Raw genomic sequence first — 24930 nt, 5'->3', positions numbered from 1 at the left:
CTATTTATGACATTTATTATATACAATGCGCCTGAATTCAAATAAAAGCCAACACTTGTGGTATAGCTGTATTTAAAGGGTGACACGTGGTGATCCAGGCTGCAGCACAGATGTGGCCATTGCAAAGGGACTCTAAAGACTCTAAATTTAACCCTTCCCATCGACTCACCCTTCTGGGCTGTCGTTGAGGCGAGGTGTCGGAGGAGAGGGGGGGAAATCAGGCCGAGGTCAGGCGGGACGGGGGGTGGGGTCAGGGCCACTGTGTCGCTGCTGCTGGGAGGACATCAGGAGCACGACGGGCGCTGTGTGCGTTTATGCGTGTGGATGGAGACAGGCGTTTTGGATAACAATAGTCAGAAGATATGATGTAAATCCAACAGAAATGTGTTAAAACATGTCTTTAAACGTATTAGGTGAGGTTTTATCAAATGTGACACGTCTGTAAAATGAATCACAAAAGTGTACTACTATATAAAATATACGTCAATGTCATGTTCCCAAAAAGTATGCACATAAGTGAGTGTGTGTGTGTGTGTGTGTCGGGGGGATACAAAAAGGAGAGAAGGTGGGATGGTTTGCTGAAGGTGGGAGTGTTGTTTGGAAGAGCTACTATTAAAGGCTGAGGGCTGAGTCTGACAGATCTGTTTAGGACGTCCCGTTGTGGAGGAGCGGAGACAGCTCAGGATGCCGGAGCCAGTGAAGAAAACAGGTAAGCGCCGGCCATCACCTTTAGGCACTGTCACAGAGCTTCTTCTGAAACTGTGTGTTTTATCTCTGCATATTCCTTGTATTTTGAAGTACTTTAGACCTAATACCGCTGCTATGAAGAGAAGATTATCAAATTAAAAAGTATTCAGGCTTATTAAAATAGTCATCTTTTGAATTATCCTCATTCTAAGGTTTTATTTTGTTGCTTTAAAAGATATCTAGATAATATAGATTCTGAATGGAGCTGCTACTGTTTGATATGAAATGTATTGTGGGCAGCAGGTGTCCCGTGTTTAAATGTCCAGTACATCGAGTCCAAACATATGTGGTAAATGTAATGTCCAGATAGTTTTGGGTTGGTGTGAAAGTTTATGTAAATCCTTTTGGCAGCGAGGGACAGGCTCGTGTGTCCCATTTGGAAACGTTGTCTGACGTGTGTTTGAGCCTGGAGCATTTGAAGCATAACGACAATGACCAAACGCTGATCTAAAGAACGTGACAATGAGTTTTAATAGTTTTTTTTTCTCTCTCAGCCAGCAGTAATAATGGATTCTATGGAGCCTATCGGGTAACACAACAGTTCAGGTATCTAACGTCTGTCGAAGGCCAGTGTCAAGGATTTGTCAAGAATATCTCGACCTAAGCCTAGATTATCCTTAATGCATATGGAAAATGTGTGGTAGAGGTTCAATTAAAAGCATCAAATTAGATTATAGTTGTCCGCATAGCATTGCACAATAAAACACAGAAATAGAGCAATAGAATAGATTCATGTTTACTGTTAAGTATTGACTCCCTAAGTCTAGCCTAAAGTAACAATCCACAGAAGGGAAAACATAATAAAGCATTGATATTTATGTGAGATATTAAGGAATAAGGTTAGAACCAAAGTGGACTTCATATTTTGTAAACGCGATTACAATACAATAATCATTAGTCATTTTAGGAAAACCATTGAAAAGTATTAACTTCTGGGTTGTTGTTTTTTTCTTTTCTGTGGTTAAAGAAGTAGTATTGTTTTTGTTACAAACTTATTTTAAAGCCAGAGCAGATTTAGGAGCTGTGAAGGTGAAATGGCGTGATTGATTGACAGCTGGAGGTGAAACAGTAGAAAGTGGTGAGTGCAGGCAGACATCATTCTTATGTGTCTCCAGAGGAGCTAAAATAGAGCCAACATAATCCCTGAGCGAGGATACCTGAGTTAGCTGTGTTAGGCCTGTACATATAGAAGCTACGTTTAAACATGAAACACAGACTATTTGTTTCACATTTTTAATTAGGCAAATGATTTCTGATAAAGGCAAATTATACGATTATGGTTCTGTTACTTTTTTGACAAATAGCTTGTTTTTAAAGCCAACTCAGGGGCAAATGGTATGCAAACAGCTGGTGTAAAACAAGGGGCTTGTTTAAAAGCAATAAATAGTTTTCAAATGTTGTCACTGTTTTAAGAAAGCTGCTGTTGGAAGTGTTCGTGGTAACATGTGTTTCGAGTGCCATTATTATTTTTTTATTATTCCCTAGAGTATTATTCTATTTTTGCAGAATGGACATGTTTTTCTTTTCTAAATCCTCGGCCCCCCTAACCTAAATGGTTGGATACTGAGTGTGCATGTAAACGCAGCCACTGATTCCATGTCATAAGTAATTTACGTCCTTAAAAATAATAATATATTTGTTGCTGAATCCATGACTCAGTTTCAGCGTTCACCAAGAAACCAAAGCCCCAGGAGGCAGCGGAGGGCTCCTCGGTGGTGTTTGAAGCAGAGACAGAAAAGGCCGATGCTAAAGTAAAATGGCAGTGCAACGCCAAGGAAATTGTGGCCAGCGACAAATACGCCATCACAGTAAATGGGAACAAACACTCCCTGACCATCACAGATCTCACCAAGGACGACGCCAGTGTCTACGCGGTGATCACCGGTGGTTCAAAGGTCAAGTTCGAGCTGAAACTCGTCACGAAGCCAGGTTGGCTATTTTGATGATCGCTCACGGCGTGTTGACAGCACAGAGCACGAAAATCACAAAAGAAATGGATTCAATAAGCACCAACTTCGCTTTGCCACCTCTGCTTGCTCACAATGTCGATTTTTAAAGTCACAAGTAGGGATGTCAAGATATCAGAGTTTAGCGTTACGTTTATTGTGAGGAGAAACACCTGAAAAAAATTTTCTTTCACTACCACTGTCTAACACATTACTATTACTCCATTTTGTGACACGCTTTAGGGAATTGACAAAATTAAGGTTATGTGACAAAAACAGCCAGATTAAAAGTGGTCTATAGATTGAATTAAAGACTTATTTTCCTTCTAAAATTGTCACGATTATTATTTTTTGATTCTTAAGATTATATCGCTACCTGAATAATGACAATTATTGATTAATCTAATAATCTTGACATCCCTAGTCACAATAAACAAATAACCAAAATGTCATTGCTTTCTCACTCCCTTTAATGACTCATGGCTCATGGACTTAACAATAGCTCACTTCTTCTCCACTGTGAGTCGCTGAGAACACTTGTGCTGTTCGGATTTGATAAGGTGGAAGCAAATGTCCCAGAAAGTCTCCAGACGAGCGGCCCGGAGAGCAGAGGCGACGACCCGCAGCTGTCCGTGGCTCCTATCACCGCCACCTTCTGTCTGCGGGCCGACCTTGGGACTCACACCAGCACATTATTTCCTCCTGAGTAACCAGCACTCAAACTGGTGTTCAGGACAGCCACGAGAGGCTGCCGATAACGCACGGAAAACCAGTCAACAAGCCGCTCACACCAGATAACACACATAAAAGTGGGTTTTTCACAGTAACGGGAGCATCTATCAAGAAGAATATGTCATTTCAAACATTATTTGTAGATCAATCCATTTATACAGAATGCAAAGATCCACATCATAAACTGTAACAAATAAACACTACATTGAATTAAATATATACTAAAAGTAGCTCTTGTTAGGGCAGATTAAACTGCTCAGTCACTCCCAAATCTGCAGCAGATGAATGAACTAAACTACAGCCCTACTCTGTATACGGTCATACAATGGTATTAATGGTCACGGTTATCGTACTCTCATACAGTCCCATTCCTTCTTTGAACAGAAGCTCATTCTTTTGTTTTTGGTTTATTAAAGCGCTTGCTGAAGTCCCTGCTGATGTCCCTGCTGAAGGGAAACCCCCCATAGACGCAACTGCAGAGACGCCTGCCGACTCGCCTTTGCAGCCGAGCGCAGAGCCAGATCCCACTGCTACCCCCGCAGATGGACCCCGAGAGCCAGATCCCACTGCTGCCCCCGCAGATGGACCCCAGGACGATGAGAGCGCGGCTCCAACAACCGATTTGCCGCAAGCTGAGGGTGGGCGGCCGATTAACCTGAAAACGAAAAAGACAATTTTAATGCTGTATAAATGTGGTTTTACTAACATTGAAAAATTCAGTCAACAGTTGCATTGAGTTCACTCTGTGTGTGTGTGTGTGTGTGTTTGTGTGTGTGTGTCTGTGTGTGTGTGTGTGTGTGTGTGTGTTACCTGCTGTGTTTCCCCCAGATGTACAGGCTCCCGACACACGACAGGACTTGACTGGCCTCTTCACTGAGAAACCGCAGACCGGAGAAGTCACTGTGGGTGAGTAGACAAAATATCAGAATCAACAGGAACAATCAAAGTTAAAAAATAGATACTTGAAGTAGCGGTGGGCAAGTATTAGTTGAGGTTTAATTATAAGACAATTGTGAAATGTCAGGAAAATGAATCACAAACGTGCAGAAATATCATCTTATTTGAAAGTTCATGACATAACCTTTTACATTATTATTTCTAATCAGCTCTTTTGTATATTCAAATGTTCAAATCTATCAAAACATTCACAATAATATCAAAATTTCCCAAGTGTCAGTAGTTTATGAATGATTAGACCTTCATAAAATGTGCTACAGGAGAAAATATCACGTTTGTGGCCAAAGTGAATGCAACATCTCTGCTGAAGAAACCCACAGTCAAATGGTTTAAAGGAAAGTGGATGGACCTCGCCAGCAAATCAGGAAAACATCTGCAGCTGAAGGAGATTTACGATCGCAACACAAAGGTGCGTCAAATGTGCCTATCTTTTACTAAGTGGTTTTTAATAACATGCAATGGTTTTAAACTATTGATTTGACAGATCTACACATTTGAGATGCACATTATCGCAGCCAAGGCCAACTATGCCGGAGGATACAGATGTGAAGTGTCATCCCGAGACAAGTTTGACAGCTGTAACTTTGAGCTGACTGTGCACGGTGGGCGCTCTCATTTTTACACAATACAATACAATCTCAGTTTGCCTTTAAGGGCTTTACTTTGTTTTCTTTGTAGAGGCCAGATCATCCGAGGGTTTGGACATAAGAGCAGCTTTTAGACGAACGTAAGTCTCTCCCAGCCTTAAGGTTTAAACTGTGAGAAGCCCTGGCCCAGGTTGCCATTTTGTTTGAAAAGGCAGAGCTTTTTTCTGAAATTACTCCGATATAGGCCAGCAAGATGAATCACAATCGAATTGAAATCGCTATTTGAATCGGCGCAATTAGAAAATCTCAAAGGACACACACAAGAAATATCCTGTCTTATTCTGCATTTAAAATACTGCTAATTGTATAGATTAGATCTGTACAAACATGTTCTGAAATACACGTGATTCCTTTATTAGTTTGTCAATTCATAGGACTATTTCAGTCTTTTTGTCAAAATGTTGAAATTGTTAACTTTTAATAATAAGAGTTTTATCAATGGACTGGTCAGAAAAATCTAAAAATCATGCAGTCCCACTCGAAAAGTTCTGGTTACAGACTCTGATTAAGAGTAATTTCAGTTAAAACACAAAATATGCTTGGATAAAACAACACGTTACAACTGAATAATACATTTTACATAAACTTTTTTACTTTTCTGAGGAAAGGCTGAACTAATTTAAGTTAATTAAGTAAATTTTGATTCTAAACTCGCCACATTTCTTTGAATTTAACAAAGAAATACCAACTTTAGTTCAAATATTGTCCCTTTTCAACTAATTTAAATAAAACTATCTTATTTTTCTTCTAAAAAGTGTCAGGATTATCATTTCTTAGTCTTTACAATCATATTATTACATAAATACCCACGATTATCGGTTAACCAAATGATCTTGCCATCCCGATTGAGGATTGATGGCACAAACTCCAACAAAGGGCTCTTAACAGTGTGAATGTGTGAAGAATAATTGTAAAATGCTGACCTGTCAGGAATGAGGGCGGCAAGAAGAGAAGTGGAGCCACAACAAGGTAGTGATGATAAATGTGACTGTCGAAAGAGCAAAGAAATCTGGATTACTTTAATGCAACCTGTTTCTTCTCTGCCGCCACGTCAAACTGAGACACATCGTTTTAGTCCCTTTTAAATTTGAGTGAAGTGAGATCACAGTGGGTTTAACAATGTTGATTATTTATCAATTACTCTGCTGTGATCGACTTCAAAATCTCAATTTAAAGAGCAAAGTAGTAGCACACAAAATATGTCAGTGTGTACCATGGATGTATTTGGTGTGTACCTGGTCACAGAAGTCACACAATGTTTTCAAGACACTCTTCCACAAGATTGCACCAGAGGAAATGCATCAATGTTGTGTGATGTCACTTGTCCAAATGAGCCAAACTTACCTTTACAGTAACTTAGAAGCATTTGGATCTGAATATGATGCTTCGGTGTATTGTTAGTTGATAATGCTGCAGTAATATTTTGATTTACAGCATGCTTTCCTTTTTACATATGTTTTTAGGCTATTTTGTGCTAAAAACATTAACATTTTGGCTGAAAATGTAGATGATACACTAGTTTAGTATGATAGCAAATCAGAAGAAAGAGCTAAACATCCTCACAAAGCTATGCTTGCTTCATGGGCTTTAAAACTAACCAAACTTAAATAAAACCGTCAATATAATACATCCATGCCTAAAACTAGCTTCATGCTAACAATCATCTGTGTAAGCCATAATATAATAGATCCATGGTGTAAGCTAACAGAGGCTAGGATGCTAACGCTGGGTCACGTGTTTAATGTTGATGTTTTTGCAGTAGCGCAGATGGGAAAGAAGACTCAGGAGAGCTGGACTTCAGCGCTTTGTTAAAAAAGAGGTGAATGAACAAAAATATCAAACATTAATCTGTTATTAGCTATATAAGAACAGGAATGTGCTCATCTATGTTTATGTCTGTTGTTTCCTTTTGATTCTCCTGGACTCAGAGAGTAAGCGCCTTTTATTCAACACAAATCAGATTGATATATTATTTGTGGCAATGTGTGTGACGAGATTACACTGAACCAAATTAACATGTTAACATTACTTTTTCATGTCGGTGTAATCCCTCATTCGTCCAGGCGTGTTCCATAGTAGAAAAAGCTTCAGTTGTAGTCATCTGGACTCTCATCCAAGAGTCATTGTCAATAAAAGAATTTAGATCGAGAACTCCGATATTAATACTGTTCTGTGGTAAGACCCACCCACTTACCACAGAACAGGTCTTACCACAGAACAGTATTAATATCGGAGTTCTCGATCTAAATTCTTTTATTGACAATGACTCTTGGATGAGAGTCGAAACGTCTATTTTTTCAAACTGAGTCCAGATGACTACAACTGAAGCTTTTTCTACTATTACTTTTTCATATAATCACTCACATCTTGCTAGTTATTCTACTGTTCACAACATAAGTTTTCCATAATCTGTCAAAAACATTTGAATAGATATTCCATGTAAAATGACTCGTTTTGATGGATATTTGTGCTGTGTGAATTATTTTAATATTTTAACATTCTTTGTCATTGTTTTAATTTGCTGTGGTTTACTGCATTTTTTTTTTTGTTTAATGCATTTGGTTTGTTTTGCATCTTGGATTCTACTCCTGAATGAGCAGCAGTTTCTTAAAACATCGGTAAGAATCTGATACAAACATGTTAAATAGAAATTTTGGATGGACAGAAACCACAGTTTTAGAAACGTTAATCTTGACTTGCCTATTAGTGGCGTTTATTTTGTTGATGACCTAATCGTGTGCATCTAGTGCAGTGTTTCTCAAACTTTTCACACCAAGTACAACCTAAGAATATACAGTATTTGGCCCTAAGAATACCACCAGATCTAAACCGGGTCTAAAACAGGACTATTCTAGGTTTAAACTGTGGCTAAAAGAGAGGTCTATAAGAACTACAGAAGTGTTATACTCGTTTTAAACCAAGCCAAACTCCCAAAAAGATGATTTACCTTATCTTCAGCAGATATTTATCCGCTGGCAAAGCAGTAACATCTTAACCACGGCGACGAGCAGAACAGTTACATTGTGCACCTTTAAATGTTCTACTTCACCCTATCAAAGATTACAGACAAATTAAATTGAATTGTTTGCTTGTTTTACTTTTAATACGTAGACAATTTGATACAGTTTTATTGTTTTGACTAGTTAAACATCAAATCTGTTTTGTCCAGCGCTGTGCAGGTGAACGCAGACCCAGATGTGGACATTTGGGACATCCTCAAAAACTCTCCTGCCTCCGAGTACGAGAAGGTCGCTTTTCAGCACGGCATTACAGATCTCCGCGGGATGCTCAAGAGACTGAAGATGATGAAGAAGAAGGAGGAAAAGAAAAGCGAGGGTTAGTACAGAAAGTTAAGTGAATATTTAGAATGTGCTGTAAGCTTACGCCTGGTTTGCTCCTTCAAAAGCATTTCTCAAGAGGTTGGACCCGGCTTACCAAGTAACAAAGGGACACAAAATGAAACTTGCTGTGGAGGTTGCAGATTCAGATGTAGAAGTGAAATGGCTGAAAAACGGGCAAGAAATCCATCCCACTGGAAGGTACAAATAAAAAAAATAAATCTCTGGAAGAGTTTGCGTTGTGTTTGTGAGACACAGAGTCAGACAATAGTGATTCATCATGGCCAATAACACTTTTCTGTTCATTGTGTTCCTGCTTTCAACGGTGACTGAAATGACTCCCTTGACCTTTCATCAGCAAGTAAGTGAAAAAACAAACATACAATAGCCCAAAGTATGTCTTCTTGATAAATTCCTTGCTATAGTTTCCAAGGTTGTCTCCAAAAAGCTTTCTACTGTGTGTGAAATCATCTTCTTTCTTGAGGTACATTTTTGAGAGCGTGGGCAACATGCGCTACCTCACCATCAACCACTGCTCGCTGGCCGACGATGCCGCCTACAGCTGTGTGGTGGGAGAGGACAAGTGCACCACAGAGCTCTTTGTCAAAGGTAAGGGTTTATCCTATCTGGATTTAAGGACGTGTCATTTATGTGCCACGTTTGTTTGCCCAGAGCCTCCCGTCACAATAGTGAAGAACCTGGAGGATCAGATGGTGATGAATGGTGAGCGAGTGGAGCTGGAGTGCGTCGTCTCAGAGGAAGGAGCCAATGTCAAATGGTCAGAAGTTGTCCTTTTTTCATTATTCTGAACTACACAAAAAAAATAATGCCCTCAGATATCTGCACTGTGAATATTAATGACCAATCAAAAAAGATATACAATAAATAACTGAATTTGAACAGTTAAAACAATCACATTTGTCCATGTAGAAAACAAGATCATAAATGAAAATGCCACATACGGTAGTTAGTGCAGTAGAAAATCACAGGTGCTGCTTAACAGACTCACAGTGTCGATGTCACGACAGAATAAGTCTAATCAGCATGAACAGCTGCAGGTGTCTGTTCAGGAGTATCCTGAGATGGCATTTGTGCTCAGAGCACTCTCAAACCCGTAAGGTCAACTCTTAACTTATTACTTCAATGAAAAGGTCAACATTTTAACCTTTTTTTGAACATAAAGTTTTTGGTGGGTGCTTTGCTAAAATGTGTGTTATGAAGTTCTACCATTGACCTTTGAATTATCAGTATTTGTGTCTAATTTGTGCAGGGAGAAGGATGGAGTGGAGCTGACCCGAGATGAGTCGTTCAAGTATCGCTTCAAGAAAGACGGCTGTAAACACGTCCTGATTATAAATGAAGCTTCAAAAGAAGACTGTGGCCTTTATAAGGTTAAGACGAATGGCGGCGAGTCTGTTGCTGAGCTCATAGTTCAGGGTGAGTGTCAGTCATGTGGTCACATACACACACGACACGCACATACGCTCAGCATGGAGCCCTCTCCGATCTCTTGCACCAGCAATGGCACTGGAGGCATGCTGCGCCTGCAGGACACGGCCGTTCATCTTATTTTACATTTCATCTGGATGTAATCATGGCCGTAAACAGATCTCACCATGAACAACAAATGGAGCAGCATGTTCTCTTTGACTGTTAGATTTGCAATTATGCAAAGCAATTTGCAATTGTGTTTTTTTTTCTTTTTTTTCCCTTTGTGGGCCCAGTTAAAAATGTACCTGTACAAAAGATCTCAAGTGCTGGCAGAAGTATTTGTCACTGCACTGCGGGGATCAACAGCTCACAGCCGAGCTGTTAAAACCCTGTCCCATGTCATTTGATGAGTGTGATTTGTGAAAGCAGACGTAAAAACTCCTGTAACCTTTAAAGTGGTATGCAGAGGCCCATCTTTGCTTGGATTGCAGTTTATCTGTTGTAACTTTAATAACTCTAGGTATTTTATTTCCTGCAATAATGTGTACAGTATCAGCTCAAGGCTCTTGCTGCATCTGCCATTCATATCCTCCGACTTTATTTTCTGCCATAAATCCAATTACCTTAAACACCCATTGTGTTAGTTGCTAAGAGACAACACACAAAGGTGCGGCGGGACAATGAACATGTCTCAACAGAACATATTACTGCCATTTCCTCACCACATACAATAATCTACATTTATCTCTACATATAGATCACACATAATATTACCGTATGTGCGTCTGCAGTCTATGGAAAAGGCCCAGGGATCTCGCTACGTACATACAGGATCGCCATATTCCCAACATGATAAATCAAAATGGCCCGCCATCCGATTTCATCCCATATTTTAGGTAGCGCCATCATTGAAATACTACTTCAAATAAACAAGATAGTGTTTTTATCACTTATTAGCCAGAGAATTATAAATGTCATGCGAGATAGTGGTGGTAAATATATTACTACCAGCTGTCACACAAGTGTCAGACGTCAGAAGATTGAAGAGCACTGAGGCCTCATCGTAATTGTTAGTGTGTTTTTTTCAGAAAAGGAGCTGGAGGTTTACCAGAGCATTGCCGATCTGACGGTGAAGGCAAAAGACCAGGCTGTTTTTAAATGTGAAGTTTCGGATGAGAACGTCAGAGGAACCTGGTTCAAAAATGGAGTGGAGGTCAAAGCAGATTCAAGAATTAATATATCTCATATCGGCAGGTAACGGTTCATCTTTCATCAATATTCACACAATATATTCACTCAGTATATAACCAAGCATATTATGTGCCGCTTATATGATACAACATTACATTTTTCACAAATGCGGAGGACTACAGTGAGCTGGTATGCATTTATGGAAGATTTATTTTTATTAATTGTTTTTAATTGTTTTCATTTATAAAAATATAATGTATTTTCATAGAATATAATAGATCCCATCATGTTCATTCCTTTAGCACCTGAGTAGTGTACTGTGTATTTATTTGATTTAATATTTCTTACATTGAATTTTTCAATTCAAATATGTAGTGAAATTCTTATCAAACACAAAATAACAAAAACAGTTACGTGTAAATCCATCAAATTTACATAAGACACATTACACATTTAGACAATTTCTATTACAGTTTCAAACCTCCAATTCATTCTCCATATTTACCTTCCAAAACAGTTTAATTTGAATGTTAATCAGTTGAAATAACATGAATCTATAATGTAAAATATTAGCTTTTATTTGAAAGAATCCACAAACTCACCATTGATGATGTGAAGCCTGAGGACGAAGGAGACTACACCTTTGTGCCAGACGGCCACGCCTTCAACCTATCAGCCAAACTGAACTTCCTTGGTAATTTAGATAACATTTTCACACAAAATCATTCATCTTTCCATTTTCGCCGTGTACGATGAAACATTGTGACCTATTTACTTTCTCAGAGGTGAAGATTGATTTTGTGCCACGTCAAGGTAAACAGACTACACTCAGGATTAAAAAGAAGTCCTGTCAAGAGTGATATGTTTCTGTCATTGGCTGCATTATTTTGTCCTTTTTCAGATCCTCCCAAGATCCACTTAGACACAATGGGACGCACCGCCGAGTCCACCATCATCGTCGTGGCGGGAAACAAACTGCGACTGGACGTGCCCATCACAGGAGACCCTGCGCCTACAGTCATCTGGACCAAGGGAGAAAAGGTAAAACACTGACACTTCCCGATGTCCAGGCCATGCTGACAACATAGGGCATCAACTGTATTGTTTTTATTTGATTTAATCTAATTTATACTAATTTATTTATTTTTAAAGGACCAATTTGTATTTTTTTTCTGGTCATTTGACTCGTTTAACTCTTTCAAATGTGTTTATGTATGTGCTCTGTCCACTCTAGTCCCTCAAGTAGTGTTGAATTTAAATGTAGTTATAGCGTCGTCTGGAACGTTCCACAGTATGGCACTTAGCTTATCTATCACCATGGAGACAAGCAGGTCAGATCTGCGGAAAGGTCCACCCCGCTCACAGTAAGAGTCCATGGTTTTTGAGCAATACCACATAGCAATATAACCTGTAATTGTGATAAATGCAGATAAGATAAGATACATTTTATGACATAGTGTGGAACATTCCAGGCAAAGCAAGAAGATCTTCATGAAGAAGCAGAAGGCTTGATATACTTTTAAGTTATAGTTATAATAAAAAACTAAATGGTTTACATTTTTGTGACATTTTTGTGACATTTTGTGACGTTTTACAGCCGTGATGATCCGCTCCACAAACGCACACGCACACACACTTACACAGAACACACTCACACAGAAAACTGGATGAAGTGTCTTGCCCAAGAACACAAGAGCAGAGTGAACCGATTAGTGCAGGGGTCAAACGGCCAATCTTTCGCCCTTAAATGTCTGCTCTACCACCGGAGCCGTGTGGCGTCCTCGTGTTGGTTTATCTGCATGACAACCGGCCAATGCAATGCAACTAACTGCTTCAGTGCTCGGCGAGTCGGAGGAGAGGGTTCAAATCCTCTCTGCTTCTGCTGCTTTGCTCAAATGTAGGCTAGCTCTGTAAAACGTGATGGAGAAGACACAGCAGGCCGGACCTCCTCTTGGACCATGCAGGACGGGAAAGTAAGTGTGCACGGCCGTTAGATAAGCGCTTCCTTGTTCACATTTAATAGTACAGTTTATATTTTTCTTTCTTCATAAATATCTACCAGAAAATCCTATATGTGGAAATATCCTTGGCACCGTACGCCTTTAACACAACGTTTTGATAAAGAACTCCAGCATTTTGACAGATTGTGCATGTTTTACACAGTAACAACACCTCAAAGTAGTGTCTGCATGTTGCTCAGTGAGAGGTAGCAGCGTGTCCTGAGTCACGCACATCAAAGGAAACTACGCTGTAAGTTTCTTTTTTGTACTGATCTTGAATTATTCATGCACTACTAGTATAAAATTATTCAAAACGAAATAACGTATTCAATGCCTTTCCAAAGTTTTATTCGTTTTAAAAACATATAACACAAAAAACAGGACACAGTTAAATATAGCAAAGAAGTACTGTAAGCGTGTGAGTCACATCTGGGCCAGAGTCTGTCAGAAACAAGTCTGTTCAGTCCTTGATTGTTGAGCCACTGTTTGAGCCACCTTTTCTTTGTTATGGCTTTCGTCACTGCAGCCAAAGGTATGCTCCAAAGGTATCCATTTATTGTGTCCATGGCAGGAGTTTTGAGGCCCAAGTACATAGTTCTGAAGTGAAGTGGGAGGCCAATGCTGAAAACAATCTGCAGGGCTTTATTCATCTAAGTCCAGCATATTTCAACTGTCAGACATTCCCAAAAATGTATACAATTCCAAATGATAAACAACATTTTTGAGAGTAGGAACATAACATTTCTGCTTGCATAATGCCATTTTCCTCAACGACTGTATTTGTTAATAATCTTTACATCAAAACTGATGTAAATTGCCCCAGTGCCAGTGTGGTAATTGCATTTATTTGACTAGTATTCAGAAGACGAATACAGCGTACTAAAATCTTGAATTGTTTCAGGTTCTCACTGAAGAAGACGGCAGGGTTCATGTTGAAACCACCAAAGGCCACTGTATCTTCACCATTGAAGGAGCCGAGAGGCAGGACGAGGGCATGTACTCTGTGGTGGTCCGAAACCCAGTGGGAGAGGACACTGCCGATGTACACGTCAAAGTGGTTGGTGAGGCAACAATAAGATCATAACATTTACTAGGGCTACACTACACTATATTGCAAAAGTGTTGATGTAGCTAACGCAATCATCACAATAACAATAATACCAAGATTCTACATCTAAGAGAAATGTACTGTTTTTGAATATGAAAATGTCGAAATACGTGGATGTTATCAACACTTTTCATTTTTCAATCTAAATTTGCCTTGTTTTTGTCTCGATTTTGTCGCTGGTCTTATTTTGACAGAGTTTGACTTATGCATTAGAGGCAGCTATTCAGTTCAGTTATATGTTTTCATATAACTGAACGGAATAATGAATAGATATATCGTAATTTGCAATCATTTCCTATGTCGTTCAGCCAATACATCTGCATATATTTGATATGGTGTGATAAACAAGACATGACATAGTACGGTAACTATCGTAGATGCAGTAGCAAATCCTATATTCACTTTTAGATTGTTTTCTACAGATGTACCTGATCCACCTCAGGCTCCCAGAATCCTTAGCGTTGGAGAAGACTCTTGTGTGGTTCAGTGGGATCCTCCTGCATATGACGGCGGCCAGCCTGTCATTGGTAAAACATTGTTCATTACAGGACATAGACTGTTTTCATGACATTTTTCTCTCTTGCCACTGAAATCCACCCTGAATGTTTCACAGGTTATGTGTTGGAGAGAAAGAAGACCAAGAGCTACAGGTGGATGAGACTGAACTTTGACCCTTACCCAGACTTGACGTACGAGGCTAAGCGGATGATTGAAGGGGTGATGTACGAGATGAGAGTGTACGCGGTCAACAGCATCGGCATGTCCCGCCACAGCCCGGCTTCACAACCGTTTGTACCTGTGGGTGAGTTTCCCAGCGAAACAAAATGGACGCTTTTTAATAAATAGTACAAAGAGTTCAGAGTTCATTCTAAAACGGTTGGAACAAAATTAACATTGTACATGGTTGAACATCTTCTATTTGGAATGCAGGTATGTATCTGCTATGAAATAAGTAAAAGGGTAGCAATATATAAATACACTTATGAATAATTATGGCAATAATTCAAACAAAAAAATTATAATAAACAACAATACCATAAACTAATACAAATTAAAATAAAATAAAAACAATTGTGATGGACAAAATACGATTGAAAATATATATATATAACAATATATCAAATATTAAAAAAAATATATATTTATAAAAATGTAATTCCTAAATAATTAATCTAAGAAAATAAATAAATAATAATAATAAATAATAGTAATACATGGTATCATAAATATATCAAATAAAAATAAATAGAGAGAAAGAAATATATGGCCTACTAAAACGCATTAAAATACTGGTGTTTTCGGTTTACTTTATTTTTATGTATTAATGTTACTTAATTTGTTTGTTTGTTTTTTAATTGTTTTTTGTTTTTGTTGTCATTTTGTGTGTTTTAGTTTCTGCAACTGTATTGTTATGTTAATTGTTTTTATTGTTTTTGTTAAATAAAAAAAATAAAGAATTCAGGGGAAAAGACACATTTACATAATATAGGTCACTTAAAGATGGATTGAGGTCTCTGTTGTGTTCACGGTATAAGGTTTCTACAGGTCACGGGTTCAGGTGACTTGTGGTCACTACTGAACAGGCTCAAATTCACATACTCGAGTATAAAAAACATTTTCATAATTTTCATCACACACACATTTTGAGGTATAATAGGGATGTCAAGATTATTTCGTTAATCGATAATTGTGATTATTCTGGTTACAATATAATCTCATGAACTAAATATTAGAATCGTTTTAGAGCCAAAAAAAAAAGATCTATAGTCCAAAAAAATACATCTAAATTATTAACTTTATTTTGTCATCCAGAAAGTTTATTTTTTTTAAACTGATTACAAACTTTAGTAATAGTAGCATGTGAGACGGGGGGGAATGGGAACAAACTTAAAATATGTCATTGTTTGCTCTAATTGTGAATAATAGTTAAATTGTGGTGTGTTTTTCTCACAATAATCGTAAAATGTGATGGCGTGACTTTCCTATCAGCACTTGTAGATACTGAATGGAACATGATTTGTCCACATTGAGTTGGCAGATTAGGAAAGTATCTCTGGCATCTCTATAAATATTACTGGAGCAGTATGTGTGAGAATAGTCGGCACCCAGTCTCCGCTCGGGCTCACCTGAGGAACGAGTTCAACCAGGAACGCACAGGCAGAAGAGTTATCTGACCAGCCAAGACATCCTGCTCCGTCACATTAACAGAGTGTAGGAAGGACTGGCCGGTCAGGGGAGTAGAAAGTGGTTCAGTCTACACCTTTTCAGTCTTTCTTTATGTCAGTGGTACTGTTTCTGCAGTAATATCCAAATATACCTGTGATAGAAATAAACAAATCTTACTAAATGTGGTTGATACTATGGTGGAACAATGCCAAGGACATTTTCCCACTGTTCAACATATAATTTGTGTTACTGTAACACTGAGACGGCATCAGCAACACATTTTCTCTTATTATTTATTTTTCACCTTTTATGCACCGTTGCAGATCAGACATAGTTTTAGATGTGTATACACTGTATTTTACGAGAACGTATTGCATGCTTTATTGTTCGACACAAAGAGAAACAAAGTCTTTCCTCTGACAGGTGCGTGTGATTCATGTTGAGGTGGTTTTCTTTGACACGTCCTGACCCCACTTTTACAAGGTCAAAGTTTCACGTTGTCAGCAAACTGTTCAAATGATAAACGGTGGACTGTTGGTGATTGTGGGCTGCTGCTGTCTTCGTGTAATGATGGATGGTCCTGACTGTTTTGAGTTGTGTTGTTATTTGGAGGGAACATAATCAAACCACATAAAGGTTTCGTCTCCAATTATAGTTTTTGGCTTGACATCAGTCAGTGTCAGTGTGGATAGCAGATTTGTTTTTTTGTAGTTGAAATATACAATACAATGTACCGGTAGTTGAAATAGCTGTATATAATTTGTTGTGGTGATCCAGACACCAGATAGCATCTTCTTATTGCATTATATAAAGTACTACACACTGATATTATTTATCAACATGAAAATTGAATAAACATTGAATTTAATTTACAAGAAAATGTGCATTTCTAGTTGAAGGCTCAGTTGTAACAGATCCACATTTAGCAGCTCTTTGGAATCCTCACTCATACAGTTCATGGCTTCTGGACTAGTTCAGGATATTTTAGTTGTAGTAACATACTGTAAATATCTTTCCAGCGCCGACCAGTGAGCCCGTGGGCCTGTGTGTGGATGATATCAATGACACCTCCATCGCTCTCAAGTGGCGTCCACCTGAGAGGATTGGAGCAGCTGAACTGGAGGGATACAGGGTCGAGTACTGCAAGGAGGGCAGTAAGTGCTGCAGACAGCCTCTGCCTGCTTTCAATCAAGAATTACTTTTGAAGCCTGAAGAGTGGTTTACTTAAAGCAATACAATCCCTTAATAGAACAATCCTGTTCTCCTTTTCAATGTCATGTCATTTTACTTTTAATTGATTTTTATTATTCATTGTATTTCTTTATTTGAATTAGGACGATACATATTAATCATTGTGTCAGCAGCAGCTTCACTCATAGCTACATTTCAGCCATTGTCCTAAGGGAGGTAAAAACTTAAAACATTAAATTAAATAACAACAGATACAAACTGTAACTTGGCATTACATGACATTAAACATTAAACCTAAAAGACAACATGCACATAACATAACAACACATCTGAGACATTGCAAATGAAACAGAGACTGTTTTCTGTAATAACAGCAGTCACACAAAAAAAGGTCGAGTAGTTGCTTCCGTTTCTGATGCTCTGTGGTCTTGTAAATCCACAGAAAGTCTCTTATAGTTAATGCTCTGGTGATTTATTCAGTGCACATTTTATATGTGTGGTATTTATTGCTTTCAATGACAATAAATAATCAAATCTGTGAAAAAAGGCACAGTCAATTCAATTCAAATTTATTTTTGTAACGCCCAAAATAACAACAGTTGTTGCCTCGGCAGTGAAAAACAGATTAAACAAAACACATCCGTTGTCCACGCTTGTTCTTGTCACTGTACATGTTTGTGCCGCAGCTGACGAGTGGATCCCGGCCTGTGAAGGTCTGACAGACAAGACGTCCCTCATCGTCAGGGGCCTAACCACTGGGGACAAGCTTCAGTTTCGAGTCCGGGCGTACAACATGGCCGGCCCCAGCGCCGCTGCCACTCTGGCTCAACCCGTCACCATCAGGGAGATAATGCGTCAGTGCAGTCGTCACATTTCTAAGCTCCATGGTTCTGCTCGACTTTATTATGTGTTTCTACATTTGTAGAGCGACCGAAGATTTGGCTTCCCAGAAATCTCCGCCAAATTATAGTCAAGAAAGTTGATGAATGTGTCAATCTTGTGATACCATTTCAGGTGACGTAAAACTACAAAAGACTGTAATGGAGCGGTCACCAAAACAGTTATTTACTTCAGTCTAAGGGTGCATTTACACTCATTATTTAGTCCTTAACCAAACCCATTTTAGTCCTGATGTGGACTTAGTTTGGTCCTGTTCTAGTTCTGGTTTATTTCTTGGTCTCGTCCAGGTTGTAATGTGCAAGTGTGACACATATCAACAGGATATATGAGTATATGTTTTTACTAAAACAAATAAAAAATATATACATTTCAGGCACCTATAACTTAGTATATATTTAAGTTATAGTAAGTAACATGTTGTTTTCATTACAGTATATGGTCTTTGTACTGTGATTGTCAAAGTATATTTCCCGCCGCACAGGGCAAACCCAGGCCAGTGGTCTCATGGTCAAAAGACGGAGAGCCACTGACTTCATCAATGGCCAGCGTCAGAAACAGTGACACAGACACAATCTTCTTCATCCGTAAAACAGAGATGAAACACTCAGGCAAATACCAACTCCAAGTGCAGATCGAAAATGTGCAGGACACAGCCAACATCACTCTGCAGATAGTGGGTACGAAACACTACAGTTCTATATATACAGTATACACGTACAAAAGCTGTTTATTTGACTAATATATTATTTGGTCCTCTCTATAGATCTTCCTGGACCTCCTGTTGCCCTGAAGATTCTGGACGTCTGGGGTTTTAACGTGGCTCTGGAGTGGAAGCCGCCAAAAGATGACGGCAACTGTGATATAACCGGCTACACCATTCAGAAAGCAGACAAAAAGACAATGGTACGTTAGTGAGAATTATATGTACTTACAATGAATGATCATGTATGAATATCCACATAAAGAACACCGTCTTTCTTTCAAACGATTTAATACTGCATTTGTACCTCATTAAGTGCAATATAGCGCATTGTGTACCTGCAACGATTATTGTATTTAATTAAGTGCAATGTACAGTCCTTCTTTTTTAACCTTTTTGTTATTGCCTGGAACTTTAATGCTATACTAATACGATAATGCCAGACTTTAGGAGGAGAACAAAATATGCGACCCCAGCCCAAAAATGTTCAATGTTGTGTCGCCTCTGAATGAGCGCTAATGAGATGCACATATTTTTGTATGGAATATTGTACATCAACAAGGACTTTAATACATTAACAGCTTGTACTTCAGTCATTACTGGAGGTATTATTATGAAACAAACATGAATTATAAAAACATGTTTTTATAACGCAAAAATAGATGCCCAAAGTTGCAGTAAAGAAATGAACTTGGCGACTCAGGCGGCAAACCCCCTCTAGACAAGTTACATATTAGTGTATCAAAATGCAAAAGGAAAGTAAGACCGTTTCTCACATTGACAATGGCCGCTTGGCGTCCTTTTATCACATGTGCAGCAGTGACACTATGCAGCACCTCGAGCTGCCAGGGCCGAAGCCGCCAAGAATGTGCTAATCTTATCCTGGGCCTTGGCCGCGTCCCGACTTAGAGCACTTTGACGTCGGCCATTGTTCCACCGCCCAGCACGACTCCTGCTCATGTTCCACCGGGCTCGTCATTACAGCCCATTAATTTCACACGCACAAATACGATCAAGTTACCAATTTAAAAGGAGATGTCAGTGTGTGTGGAAGCCTGTCCATCTTCTCAGCTCATTCTTTTACTTCTACTGACACGACAGGCCTTTGTTATCTTTCCTGGATTGTTTTAGACTGGTCCTAATCTACATCAGAACTAGTGTAAGACCAGATATTAAGAAACAATGATTATTTTGTGTTTAAAAATTGCCTTCCGGGTTTACCCTAACTATGGTGTAAAAATCAGTATAATGGTTTTTAAGTTAATTGAGAAACTTTAGCATCATTATACAACACTAGTGCCAAACATTTATATCAACATATTCTCTGGACAAGAACAGTAAATAGGCCGTGCAGCAGCATGTATTTATTTCATTTAAAGTTTGTATCTGACCTTGTGGCTTTGTGTTATGTTTTGTCGAATACATCCTATGAATACAAAAGTTAAAAAGGTTATTATTTGAAACAATGTCCTTCTGCAGGAGTGGTTCACTGTGTACGAGCAGTACAGACGGACTCACTGTGTGGCGTCAGACCTTATAATGGGAAATGAATACATCTTCCGTGTTTATGCCGCAAACCTCGTGGGCCTCAGTCCTGAACCCTGCAACACAAAGGACAGCGCTTACATCCAGAAAACAGGTTTGAAATGAGTTTTTTCAAGGCATTTAAAGTGGGACTAAGCACTAAATCAACTTTTTGCTATCATACCACAATTGTAGTGCAATCCAGGTTACTTTGCAGCTTTCTGGTCTAAAACAGGCAACTGCCAAATAGTGTTAAACTTTGCCGGAGCATTTTAAGATCTGATCTGAATGAGTTTGAAGTACAAGTCGAGCTGTTCTGGTCCAAATTACACCCCTTTTGTCCTCGAGGCATTGCCCGCTTTAACAGCTTATTTTGACTGGGGTTGTGGCTTGAGTTTCGGAAGTTTAATCCCACTTTAATGTCAGCTTGACCCCGACTCTCTGTCTCCTCAGGTATTGAGTACAAGCCGCCCAGCTACAAGGACCATGACTTCTCTGAGGCCCCGAAGTTCACTCGTCCTTTAGTGAACCGGTCTGTGATTGCGGGATACAACACCACGCTCAGCTGCGCAGTAAGAGGGATACCAAAGGTGGGTCAGGTGCTACTCTAAATAGTCTTGCATTTATGATTGTCACTATTTTTTCACCTGACTGGCTGAGTACATGCAGTTAGCAAAAAAATTTAAAAATAAATGTAAATTGCTTTGCGTGGCATTAATAAACCTTGCTACAGTATATTTCATTTACTCAATTATAGGATTTTTTTAATTGCTAAGAAATACGTTGCCTATCCAAGAAAAAGTCACCTTTGGATTCAACTAAGCAAATACAGTAGGTCCTCTCCTCCTGCTGGATAACTGCTGCATGGGTGGTTATCTTTCAGCTGCAACACTGTATTCAAACCCAACTGATGCAGTGAGTGGATTCTCATTTCTGAAACACCCAATGTGGAAAGACAAATCCCGTGGTCATGGAAAAGATGACAGTATGTTTGAGAAGGGTCAAGTCATTAGCATCAAGCAACAAACAAATCTAAGGAGAAGCAGAAAGTCCAGATTTGAACCCCGGTGAGAGTGTTTGGACGAGCTGGAGGAGGCTTTGTGCAGCGGTCACTCTCTCACAGCATCAATACAAGATCAGTGTGAAAGTCAATGCAACACTGGATGGAAATATTGCAACAGAGGCTTATTGAAACAGTGCCACAGTGAATGTGTGGTGTAATCAAAGCTAAAAGCGGTCCTGTGAAATATTAGTGGGTGTGACCCTTTTTTGGTAGCTACTTTTTTGGGGGGACAGACAGTGAAACTCTGCTTTCTTACTGTGAGAGGGGCAGGACCCTTCACCTGAGAAGATTTTTTTATTTTTCAACTCCTAAAATATATACAAACATGAAAACACAAACAAAACAGAAAGAAAAACAAACATAAATCAAAAGACATCCCACAAATCAATAACAACTAAAACAACTGAACCCAAACAAATGTCCCACTTTGCCCACAGTCGGTCAAATGTGTCTTAATTTGAGTCCAAATGTGATTTTTTTCCATCTGTCAAATGTCCAGTATAATGTTAGTCCAGTCCTTGATCATAGGAGCATTTTGTGTCATCCATTTTTTGTGAGGGCCTTTTTTGCTGCAGTCGGGAGGATGCTCCAGAGAGAGCTGCTGGTTGTGTCCACAGAGTCCTGAAATCCATTGAGATGGTGATGTCATAAATTGTCTGTAAGACTTTGTTGATCTCAGTCCAGTATCTGTGAACAACAGGACAATCCCAAAACACATGATAGTGCTTTTCCTCCTGGCTGCCACATACTCTCCAACAGTCTGCATTTCCCTGTGCATAATGGGCACTTTGACATGGGCTTATAAAGAATTGAGACACACTTTTCCAACAGAAAATCCCTCCAAATATGTGATCCTGAGGTTCGCCACAGAGATGTACATACTTTCCCATTCTTCACCAGACAGAACAAAATGACCCTCTGTAAAAACAGACCCTTTATATGAGTACTTTGGGCCATGTTCTTAGTATTTCCTTATCTCAATCAACATCCGAGGCCTTTAGCAGGATGTCACTATATAAAATGTTAAGTGTTACAAAAAGAAAGATATTCATGGTTATTGACACCAAAACTAAACAGTGAAATCTTTATTATTACTTTATTTCTTTATTATTACTATTGCTATGGAATGTGACCACTTTTATGAGTTATAAAGTAAAGTTACAGTTATAGTGACATAATCATCCATTACCCGAATGAGCTCCACATCCAGAACCTTGAGTATTGCAATGTTATAGAACTCAACAATCCCCACTTTATTGACATCATAGGGGTGTCAACAGTGTGTAAAAGGTAACCACAATATTTGTTAAGGATTAGGGATTTGAAATAATGATTTACACTTCCAATGCTTTAGAGCCACATTACAAGTTTAGATTGTTGTCACCACTTAAGGGTTTGTAAATCAACTGTCTATGCTCTCATTAACACAAAGCATTATCGAGTACTTAAACTGGGCCTTGAAGGATTGTAAATACCAAAAGGTTTTGCTTTAGGTCCAGCCTATTATCTTTGACGTGTGTGTCCTCCCTTGTCAGCCTAAAGTCACCTGGTACAAGAACAAGATGGACATCTCGCATGAAGCCAAATACAGGATGCTCAGTAGACAAGGCGTGTTAACTCTGGAGATCCGAAAGCCCTGCACCTTCGACGGAGGAGTTTACATGTGCAAAGCAGTCAACGAGTGTGGGGAGGACATTGTGGAGTGCAAACTGGAAGTGCGCTGTGAGTAAAGCAAAATGACAGGTTACACTTAATTTCACTCAAATGTAGTTAACATGATTGTATTTAGGTTTCCCTAGTTTGACATTTTTGTTCAACATTAAAGGCGCAATGGACGATTTTTCGGCGATTTGAGAACGCAGGTGGAAGTGCGCACTCCCCCGTGCGGACTGATACAACACACACGTGCGTTTGTTTATTAGCACAAGGGATCGCATCGCATCTCTCGTCTCATGTAGATTTCCCTCTTCTTCTGCGTCAGCTCGAACAGTCTTTCTCCGTCTTCATTTTGTCCCGTACACTGAGGGAACTATATTATGATAGATCAATGCGCTTAGACACGCGGAAACGTGGGACGAGCCACACGCGGCTGCAGGTGAGCGATAGGAGTGTTTTATGATTGATACGTGGCAGGACTAATCGGCAGTCCACGCCACGAGGAAATAAGACTCGGATTTGGGCCAAAAAATCGTCCATTCAACCTTTAACTCGTGTTCTTTGCAAGTACATTTTCCCTGCACTTTTAGATAAAATTTTGTATTTTGATGACATAGATGCAGAGATTTAAACTTTTTTCTCAACTCCTTTCACAGGCAGTAACTTGACTTGACTGATGTCAAACTATGATAAATGTTTTATATCAAATGAAAGTAAAAAGTAAATCAATACAACTGCAAAACTGCTAAAACAAACAAATAAAATGTTGTTGGTTTAAATGTGTTGAATTTGGCCTTCCTGAGTTACACTCCAGTCCATCTTCATCAAACATGGAAGCAATCTATTCACATCTTATTTATTGAGCACTTAAAAGTCACTACAGCCCAAAGTGCCGAAAAATAGGCAAAATGTGTAAAAATGTGATTACAATCCATCAAGAGCATATCAGCCCCTCCTGTTCTCACACACATTAATGGACAACATTATTCTCAAAGTTTAAATCTAAAATTAACCACATTCTTTGTTGACTGTTTACAGCTCAAATCGTCAAAGAAGAGAGTAAGACTCAGAAGTAAGAGAGCCGTCCTCTGCATGCCGTCAATATGGACTCTTCTGTGATTTCTTCAGCTTGAGATTTGAGTGCAATATTCTGCTGCTTTTCTGTGATTCGTCATCAATCACATCACTCTGTAAAGGAAGCTTGTACAATGTTATAACGTATAAAATGGAAAATGTTTTTGCTCTCAGCATGTGTAATAAATGGGGATGTAATATCTTCAGCACAAAAAAAGTGATTTTGTTATTTGTCTTAACATTCTTTATAAATGGGTTTAATAATGGAAGCTGCTATGTGCTAACTACTAAACAGTTTTGTTTCAACATGCACACTATTACTTTTTTGGTGAAGTCGTTATTGCTTGTTATTTCTTAAAAGATTTTTGTGGCCCGTAGGCTTTATTAGACAGGAGAGGAGAGTGTGAAATGGGGGATGAGAGCGAGGGAGGACATGCAGTAAATTGTCGGAGTCTGGATTCGAAATCACAACACTGCGGCTGCAAACCAGTATGGTATTTAGCCAGGTGAGGTCTTATGGGTCAGATATGGAGAGATGAGCCTGCTAACTGCTAGAATA

General features: G+C 39.0%; 1 protein-coding gene across 1 annotated transcript; it reads left to right on the top strand.

Annotated features, from left to right (window-relative positions):
* Positions 1 to 592: 592 nt before the first annotated feature.
* On the top strand, positions 593 to 24588 carry mybpc3 (myosin binding protein C3). Its single transcript, XM_072464905.1, has 33 exons — positions 593 to 709; positions 2407 to 2676; positions 3842 to 4063; positions 4254 to 4331; positions 4643 to 4791; positions 4867 to 4984; positions 5061 to 5109; positions 5960 to 5998; positions 6789 to 6848; positions 7627 to 7647; positions 8199 to 8365; positions 8436 to 8568; positions 8726 to 8728; positions 8852 to 8976; positions 9040 to 9145; positions 9638 to 9804; positions 10887 to 11052; positions 11577 to 11683; positions 11773 to 11802; positions 11891 to 12030; positions 12891 to 12962; positions 13891 to 14050; positions 14520 to 14624; positions 14711 to 14899; positions 17283 to 17417; positions 18141 to 18308; positions 18380 to 18468; positions 18836 to 19031; positions 19118 to 19257; positions 20534 to 20693; positions 21032 to 21168; positions 23177 to 23363; positions 24336 to 24588. The coding sequence occupies exons 1-33, from the start codon at positions 685 to 687 to the stop codon at positions 24371 to 24373; spliced, it is 3951 nt and encodes a 1316-aa protein (XP_072321006.1). The 5' UTR covers positions 593 to 684; the 3' UTR covers positions 24374 to 24588.
* Positions 24589 to 24930: the final 342 nt, after the last annotated feature.

This window comes from Eucyclogobius newberryi, unplaced genomic scaffold, assembly GCF_026437365.1.
Source record: "Eucyclogobius newberryi isolate DKJ021-1_F unplaced genomic scaffold, fEucNew1.0.hap1 SCAF_5, whole genome shotgun sequence".
Lineage (NCBI taxonomy): Eukaryota > Metazoa > Chordata > Actinopteri > Gobiiformes > Gobiidae > Eucyclogobius > Eucyclogobius newberryi.
The sequence above is the reverse complement of the archived record's forward strand: the minus strand, read 5'-3'. Positions and strand labels throughout refer to the sequence as shown.